This window comes from Formica exsecta, unplaced genomic scaffold (assembly GCF_003651465.1).
Source record: "Formica exsecta isolate Colony F162 unplaced genomic scaffold, ASM365146v1 scaffold147, whole genome shotgun sequence".
Taxonomy (NCBI): domain Eukaryota; kingdom Metazoa; phylum Arthropoda; class Insecta; order Hymenoptera; family Formicidae; genus Formica; species Formica exsecta.
Window position 1 is genome coordinate 105,595 of NW_021848800.1, and position 9,615 is coordinate 115,209.

At 27.2% G+C, this 9,615-nt stretch overlaps 2 protein-coding genes across 2 annotated transcripts; one reads left to right on the top strand and one right to left on the bottom strand.

The window, feature by feature from the left end:
• The first annotated feature begins 3,498 nt into the window (after positions 1-3,498).
• Positions 3,499-7,556, top strand: LOC115246307 (exonuclease 1). The gene is made up of 8 exons (XM_029825023.1): positions 3,499-4,010; positions 4,091-4,210; positions 4,385-4,646; positions 5,301-5,516; positions 5,671-5,955; positions 6,071-7,096; positions 7,212-7,326; positions 7,423-7,556. The coding sequence occupies exons 1-7, from the start codon at positions 3,850-3,852 to the stop codon at positions 7,323-7,325; spliced, it is 2,184 nt and encodes a 727-aa protein (XP_029680883.1). The 5' UTR covers positions 3,499-3,849; the 3' UTR covers position 7,326; positions 7,423-7,556.
• Positions 7,557-7,672: 116 nt separating this feature from the next.
• Positions 7,673-9,531, bottom strand: LOC115246308 (cytochrome c oxidase assembly protein COX16 homolog, mitochondrial). The gene is made up of 3 exons (XM_029825024.1): positions 9,282-9,531; positions 9,064-9,181; positions 7,673-8,583 (listed from the first exon to the last, which is right to left on the bottom strand). Exons 1-3 carry the CDS (start codon positions 9,371-9,373, stop codon positions 8,512-8,514), a joined length of 282 nt encoding a protein of 93 aa, XP_029680884.1. The 5' UTR covers positions 9,374-9,531; the 3' UTR covers positions 7,673-8,511.
• Positions 9,532-9,615: the final 84 nt, after the last annotated feature.

A 9,615-nucleotide genomic window follows, 5' to 3' on the forward strand; every position in this document is an offset into this window, starting at 1 on the left:
TGTACAATAAAGTATAAATATAAATATAAATATAAATACAAATATAAACATAAATATAAATATTAAATGTATATAAAAACATTAAAAAAAGATCTTATACTTTATTCTTATAACACGAAAAAAAACAGCGTGTGTCTTTTTAAAAAACCGTAGGTGACATTAAGTTAAATAAATATAAATTCTTTAATAATATAATGTAAAACATTTGACATATGTAAAGTTACTATATATGATTCAATATAATTAATAATAAACTGAAATATTTTATTTTAATATATAAGTCATTTTATTTACATATATAGCTATGTTTCTCCGCGATATCGCTGAAAATTTTAGATTATTTCTCGTGTCTTAAAACTTATACGTGTCCGTACGTTATAATATTCCAGAGTCTCTCGCATTTACTCCCAAATCATAAACTTGGGAATGGCAAATCATGCATAACAGAACATGTACATATACGCATGCACAACTTGACGTTCCTGGAGGCTCGCCCGTGCGAGATATGTTTATCAGCAAGATTGCATAAGAGGGAAGGCTTGACTCTGTCGTTAGCATGATGTATACGTCGATACCGGTTTCATAAGACAAGAGTTCAAATTTTAATAAACATTTAATTTTTTATCGCAGCATTATTTTTGTATATTGCCTTTATCTTTATTTTTTATTCTTGTATGAAATTCATTTAATCTTATGTGTGTTTATACTCTTCTTAAAAATATTTTTGTGCTTTTTACTATATCCTCTAATACATATTATATATATATATATATATATGTATATAAAGAATTCTTATCGCTGGAAAAAAGATATTGCAGTGGTACAAGAAAATAATAAACGCAAGAGAAAAAAACAAGAAAAAGTATAATTAGTATTATATACATATATATTTATTTAAATCACATCTATTTGTATCAAATATATTTTACATATATTTCTCTATACATTTTTCTTCTTCGTTGTGCTAAAACCGCATATCATGTTTGCTTCGTTTTGAAAGCAGAAAGTGCACGCGAAAGGGAAACACATACCTATAGTATAGATAGATAACGTAATACGCAAGATATATAGTTAAATCAGACTAAACAGACAGAAAGAAGAAACAAATGTTTTATTCCTTTTTTTTTCACAATACTTATGAGGATCTTTCACACATTACGTTATATTATATAAATATAAAATAAAAAAGATATGCATTTTTCAATCCATTTTGCATCCATTCTTGCAGATCGTGAACATTATTAATTTGTGTAGCACACATACACATACAATAAATTTTAGATTGTAACAAAAAAATGAAGTAAACACCAACATGCATGAATCAGCTTGTTATTTAGTGATATATCGTCTAACAAATCTAAAGAATTATTTGATATTTTGTTTTGTACATATCGATGTTCTTTGTAAATACCAGATCGGGTCAAAAAATGTTTGTATCGTATGTTGGACCTGACACTTCCAACATTTCCTTTAATCTTTTGTAACTCAGGAACTATAATATGTAGGACATATGTTCACATAACATTTTTAATTGCTTTAGTATGTACAGCCACCTGAAGTATTTGCCGTGCATGTACATACAAGATATCCTGTATATATAGAGTGTATCCAAATTCGTAACTGAAATCTTCGTATAATCAAAAACAGAGAGGAGATTTTTCATGCAAAAATAAAAAAAATGTAAGATATATTTCTTTCACGTAAAGTTTTGTTTTCGTGAAAATTAATTTTGTACACAGATTAAAAAATTAATAACATAATATTTATAGATTTCCACACTCTTGTAATGTGACTTTGTGTTATATGTTTATTAAATTTATCTGCACAGACTATAAATATACGTAAATAATAAAGTACAATATTTTACTTATTATTAGTAAAAATTTAAAATATGTTAGGAGCATTAATGAGACAAATCATGCACACGCGTAAAATATTTTAAAAAAACCTCTTTTATTTTTGTAACGCACATATACAGAATGTTATATTTTTTTATACATATTTGACAGCTAACATTAAGACAAATTCGATATAATCGGTGATATAGTCTTGAAACACAAATATATTATTAATTTTTTAATTTCTTAAGTCAATTGTTTTAAAAATAAACGAAACCTAGTGTAATAAAAATTTATTATACATTTTCGATTTATTTTTGCATGACAAATTACATTTTGTTATTTATAAAATTTTAAATACCTGGTATAATGTTTCAGAGAGAGAAAGAAAAATCTTTTCATCTTTTGTCATCTCTACAAATCTTTTAACTATTTCAGAATCGTTTTTTTCCTTTGTAATAATGTTAGTGTCTTGAAGTTTTGTTGTTTCTAGAAGACCGCATTATCAATCACTTATTAGCGCTGATTAGATTATTTCCAAATACCGACTACGTATTTCTGGATATATTAATAAGTCATTGATAATATGCGGATATCCGAATATTTGTAACCTCAGATAATATGTACAAATTCATACTCTGTTCGTTATCCGAAAACAGTGATGATAATATTATTTATTCAATATATAGAGATAAGCATAAAGAGAGATCACATATATATATACATTTATGCATAAAGACTCGTTAACTTATTTATACAAAAATAAGAAAAGTGCCTAGATTGACAATATTGTATCTTATGTTATTATCTAAATATAAATACATTATTGTAATAAATTTTATTCAAAAAGTGCTTATTCGACAACAAATAAACATTTATGAAACAGTTATACTTATTGTTAGTATACGTTAGAACATTGCTTAATATATATATTTATGATGAAAGAACCCCCTGCGGCGAGTTGAGCAACCGGTTGCAAAACATTATCATGGTCTTTAACCTCATAATAAAGAAGGGAAATCTTCAGAGCTGCATATTTAAAAAACAAATGTGACAAAATATATCATTTCAAAAGCATATTGTGCGAGAAATATTGCGATATCTAATATTCAGTTGGCAAGTTGAGAAAGCATGACTAACTTGTTTTTCTTTTCCTCAATTTTTGAAAAGTTATGTAGCCGCTAATTATATTAATGTTCCAATATATATTATATTTGCTACAGATTAGTTTTAAATAAAAAACACAGAATGATTTTAATAAGCAAAAGGGCAATTAAAATCAAAAGAACAAACAGCCAATCTATCTATTTTGGCTCTACCGTCATGTTGTCTTTTCTATTTCAATGTATTTTGTATTTATCGACCAAAAATAAATAATATGAAACGTTTCAGATAGAAAAAGTGAGATTATAGTGTTATAATAAAAGAGGCGCAACAATATATATAATAATATTAATATTATTAATTATTATTATAATATTATATACAGGGTGTTCCAAGTCAGGTCAATGAAACTTCAGGGTATCGATCATGTAACTTTTCCCTTAGGGCGGAAAAGTGAAAAATTTTGCCATTGATTTCAATGCTAATATTTTTCATTTTTCACGTTTCCGTCCTAGGGAAAAAGTTACATGATCGGTATCCAGAGTCTTATAGGAAATTGAATTTGGAACAAAAAAGTTCCTATAAATATAGGTGCGAAAACGCTTTGTTTTTGGAATATATTATACTTAAACTATATAATATATAGAAGTCTGTGGTTACCGCACAGATACCACTCGTACCGAGGGTTTTGGAACGATCTGTGATAACCAAGATAGAGTTTTGGAACGCACCCCTGAATGTATGTATATTCAACACGCGCATGTGCGAGAAAAAGCGTCTCTGAAAACAGCACCGCATGTATGATTTGGCGGCAACTGGCGACAACGCAAAACGCAATCCCAAACAGAAAAAATATTGTATTCAATTGTGTGCTTCTTAATTGTTTAAAACAAATTAATTTGTAAATATGGGTATTACTGGTTTGCTACCATTCTTAGAAAAGTCTTCTAAAAAGACGAACGTTAGAGAATTTTCCGGTAGTGCTGTCGCGATCGATTCTTATTGTTGGTTACACAAAGGTGTATTTTCTTGTGCTGAGAAATTAATGATGGGACAGACAACAAATGCGTAAGAGCAATTATTATATTATACATGTTGACATATTCTTTAAGATATCAAAGATTAATGGCTTTTTTCCTACATTATAGGTATGTTCTGTATTGTATGAAGTATATAGACATGCTTTTAAAGTATAAAATAAAACCAATCTTGGTATTTGACGGTCGACGATTGCCTGCTAAGGAACACACGGAGATTAAAAGACGACAGTACGTAAGAATAGGCGAATCATTTAAATATTACGAATTTAAGAAATGTTTATAAATTATAATTGTTTTATTTTAAAGTTGCGTTATTTTTAAGTTTAACATCAATTAACGTAACATTTTACCACAATTATTGAACTATTGATAAATAATAATGTGTATTACATTATTTATTAGAAACAGACAAATAAATCGTCAAAAAGCAATCGAGTTAATACAAATGGGTCAAGTTGCAGAGGGAAAAAACTTGTTGAAACGAGCTATAGATATTACTCATGAAATAGCATTAGAATTAATTAAACATTGCCAGAAGGAGAACATTGATTGTATTGTAGCTCCTTATGAGGCAGATGCACAATTAGCATATTTAAATATTAGTGGTATAGCTGATGTTGTTATCACGGAGGATAGTGACCTGACATTATTTGGATGTAAGAAAGTTAGTATATTACATTTGCTCATAATCTATATATATATAACAACTTTACAATCAATTTGATTATTTTCAAAAAAGATACTCATAACAGAATGTTTCATAATTCATTTATTTTTAATGACATATTTTCTGACCAACTTGCACTTGATTTTTGCTTAGAAAAAATAAAACATATATTGCAATGTATATTTCAACATTATACATCTGTAATTAAACTTCAGGGTCTGCTTAAAATTATTTGAAGAATATGGTTTTATTAGTATCATTTAGCTTTTCAAAATTCATAAGCATTTTTTTTCAATCTCATAACTTGAAAACTATAGATATCTTACTAAGAGTTTCCTACTAAAGAAAATTCGATTTTAAGTTTATCAAAAAATTTATTATTGAAAATAAAATCGATAGCTATCAGACATTCTGTGTAATAATTTAATATAAATATAGCTATATATAATACTGTAAAACATAATGCAAATAATACTTATGATCTTTATAGATAAAATTTTTATCAATGATATTTTTATTATTAAAAAATTATCAATCTTTTTCTAAAATTTTTTTAAGGCAAAACAGATGACAGCTTAAACAATTGAGAATTTTGAAATAAATCTCTTTATTAAGAAGAGAAACAATTTTATATTCTGCTTTATATTATAGATATTTTTCAAAATGGATTTTAATGGAAATGGCGTTTTGATTGAGCAAGACCGATTACATTTAGCGATGAATATACAACCGGAGGAGTTTAATATGGATAAATTTCGTTACACTTGTATTTTGTCTGGTTGCGACTATCTCCCTTCACTTCCTGGTATCGGATTGGCAAAAGCGCGAAAATTTATCGCGAGAAATACAGATCATAATATACATAGAGTTAGTTGCTATATAATTTTCAAATTTTAGTAATATAGAACAAAAATAGCTTAACAAGAACCCTATATAAATATTTTTGTAATAACATAGAAAACTATATAACTTATATGGCTTATTTTTTTTCTGCTTTTAATTAATGTTTACATTTTTCTAGGCGTTGACACGTATAGGATCAGTACTCAACATGAAATCGCTGGTTGTAACACAGGAATATAGAGATGCATTTATATTGGCAGATATAACATTCAAACATCAATTAGTGTTCTGTCCATTACAAAGGAAGCAAATAAGATTAAATCCACCCACAGTTGACATTACCGAGGATCAATTACAATATGCCGGTAAAAAATTAGATGCTGATCTTGCTTTGCAATTAGCCCTTGGCAATTGTGATCCATCCACTTTAAAAATAGTTCACGATTTTAATCCAGATAAAATCGTAAGTTGCTATATATATTAATTGCTGTTAAATTATGTTACATTTGCTTTGAAGATAATATGATGTGCAATCAAAATTAGAAGTGTTCCATATCAATATGTATTGTAAATTGTAGGAGCGTAAAAGGAAGCGAGACACAGAAGCAGAACAAACATTGACAATTCACATTAGCATTTGGTCAAGCAAATATAAGTTAAAAACGAAAAATCATGTCTTATTTTCCAAAAATGCAGTAAATTCATCGATTATCGCTAAAAAAGAGATGGCTCTACAAAGAAATCTTTTAAATAATGAACATACTTCATCAGAATTGCATAATAGTATGATTGTGTCATGCAATAGGCTTTCAGAATGTCAGGATTCAAACGAAAATGCTATTTTGGATATGTATAATTCCAGTCAAGATGCTAACCTAATTTCCAGTCCTGAAAAGAAAGCAGAAGAATATTTATGCTTTGCAGAAAATAATACATCACCAGAATTATTTAAATTCAGAAATCCATTTGTTAAACGAGTATCCGATCTCACAACTTCGCCGAGTGTTTTGTCCAACGGAAATTGTCGAAGAAAAGGAAAAAATTTAATGCATATACGACGCACTATCATAAATGAAAATATTATAATAGAAAGCAAATATTTCTCAAAACAAGTTAATGAAAAGCATAATGAATTGGAAAATAAGAAAATTGATGTCGATTTGGAAAATATGGAATGTAATGTAATTCCAGAAACAAGCGACAGTATATGCAATATTAGAGCTAATACTGAACCACTAGGTCAAAAACTAGAAACATTATCTATAGCAGTCCATCCAGAAATTGCAAACTCGGTAAAAGATATCGATGATACAATCTTATCAGATCAAAATGAATATTTGACTAATACTTGTGAAGATGTTTCTGAAAAATCGTACTTTAATTACAACCCAACTGAAATTTCACATTGTACAACAATTGATAAAGATTGTGGTTTAGATGAATTTTTATTATTGAGTTCTAATATGGAAGCTGCTAATAATTCAATTAATTACGGAAATACGAACAATTTGCAAGATAATTTATCCGAATGCTCAAATATTGAAGATCCTCAAATCTCTTCGCAGAAGAAAGAAATTTTCAAAAAACGAAGTTCAGTGAATCTGGTAAATATAGATCTACATAAACAAGTTTCATATGCATCAATAAAAAAAGACATACATGTAGTCATTAATTAATTTTTATTTATGAAATTTATAAAAAAACATTTTTTTATTGCAGGTACCACGAGTTAATTCAATAACGAAAAAAAAACAATTGCGTCAAAATAAACAATTATCATTAGTTTCAAAACAACAAAGTTTATTGAGTATGTATGGATTCCAAAAAAGATAAGGTAAATATAAAAATAATTTTTTAAAATTTTTCATGTATTATATAAACAGTTCCTATAATAAAAGATGGAATACAAAATTTGTAATTTTCTTTGCAGAGGGATTTATGAATACTGACTTAAACAATATTAAACGGGTCATATTCATCATTTTGAGAAAGTCTGGGTGTTTAATCAATATTTTTGTAAGTATCAAGATGTGTTCTTCAAATGCGTCTTAAAATATTGTAAATAGGATTTGACTGTAATTAAGGAGATATAATAGCTGATATGTCATTAATATAAACACATGAGCAACATTTATTTAAAGTAGATTTGAATCATCTATAAATCATACTCAGAGAAATGCAAATTTTATCTCGTTTATTTATCGCTGCACTGCCATATACAAGACTATTAATTAAGTATAACATAAGTATAGCTCTATGAGAGATGTACTTTATCTCTCTTACTTTATATTAGGATTCCTTTGGAATGGTCTGTGATAAAATTTCTTTAGAAAGTTTCTTAAATATCATTATATCATGTGACTCACGAGGTAAAATTATCCTCTTAGAATTTATGTTAGATATGTATGACCTCTAACTGTGAGAAAAAAGGGTTTAGTTTATTTTATATGGAATCAAATACGAAATTGATATAAAAATGATTTGACTATAAAATTGAATATGGCTTATTAAAAATTATAATTCTATATATAGGGAAAGTTATCTTTGTGATCTAAATAGTTGTATTCAGAGAATATTTTAAAGCTCTTAGTTTAATTGTAAAATCTCAAATTATGTACTCAATTAATTATGTGATCGATTAAAATACTCATTACAAATGTTTATGATAGTAACTTAAAATATCTTTCCAAGATTGTAAGCGCGCGTGCGCGCATATATACACACACAATCATTATGTAAAATCTAATATTTAACATTCTTTCAGAAATGGGAATTTTGTAATTTTTATTGTTAGTAATCTTTTTGTTCAGTATTAAGCAAAACAGATTATGCAAAGCTGTAATTATTTGTTTTATTATGTTATCTCTTAATTATCTTATATAATTATTTAGTAAGAATCTATGTAACTAAAGGTGGTCACACAAATATCTCTTGTAAAAACTGATAAAAATTAATTATATATTGCTCATTATGTTAATCGTATACGGACAAATTACAGTAAAAATTTTTTAATTGATAACTAAACCTTTGTATTTTCTGGTTCTTCCCATTGTCTCGGTATTCGAATGTTCTTCCAATTGTCTAGATCCACCTGAAGAAAAAGTACATTATATAGTCTCCATAAACAAATTATAAGGATATCTTTTTTGAATTTATAGAACTATAATTCTATATAACACAAAAGATAATTTTGCATTTGTAATTCCAAATAAAATTATTATTCTCAATATTATTTACTTAGCATTGTGTATATATTCTTAAACTGAAAATAAGTGTATTCTACAATATTTGAATTCTTCAGACACAAATGCATTATGATTAAAAATACTTAAAATAAGAATTTAATATAAATTTTCAGAATAGATTAGTATTTATTAATATTCCTCTGTTTAAATTTTATAATTTTTATAACTGTTTTCCTTCGCCTATCCTTTCAACAAGACATGTCTCGTTTTATTTTGATCAAATAAAATTAAAAGAAACATTTTTTGCACACATTATAAGTTACATTTTCAGAAAACTTGCAACATTAGTGTTTTATTAATCTGTATTACTATCCCAACATGTATACCTTTTCTAATTTCTCGTATTCTTTTTCTAAGGTGATTTCTTCTAATGGTCTTGTCTCGATTCCTTTTTTCTCTAATTCGTCCCGAATTGAATAGTCATTTGTACTTTTATATCTATACCTGTGTATGAAAATTCGCTTAATATCAAAAAAATGTTGTCAGGTAGAAACAGTTTAATAAACGGAATGTCGATGCAAATCTACAAGATTCAGATAATTACCGTAACTCCGTAAATTCTCGAAGGCCAAACGATCCGCCGAGTATAAAAATCATAAACGGTATACCATATTGCCAAATTCTAGATTGTGACATTACTTATTAAATCTATTTGATATTATCGGAAAGAAGATTGCGAGAGATTGTAGTTTACGATCATCTTTCTGATCTTTCTAATTTTAGGTCTGTTCTTTATAGCTGCACTGAGTTCACACGAACTGAACTAGTGCAAGCGAGGACTAGCTAGTGAACAAGTATAAAGAACGCAGTAATTTAATGGCGCATCACATGATATTAAACGAAAAACGAATTATTAGAAAATATATATAATATTAAAT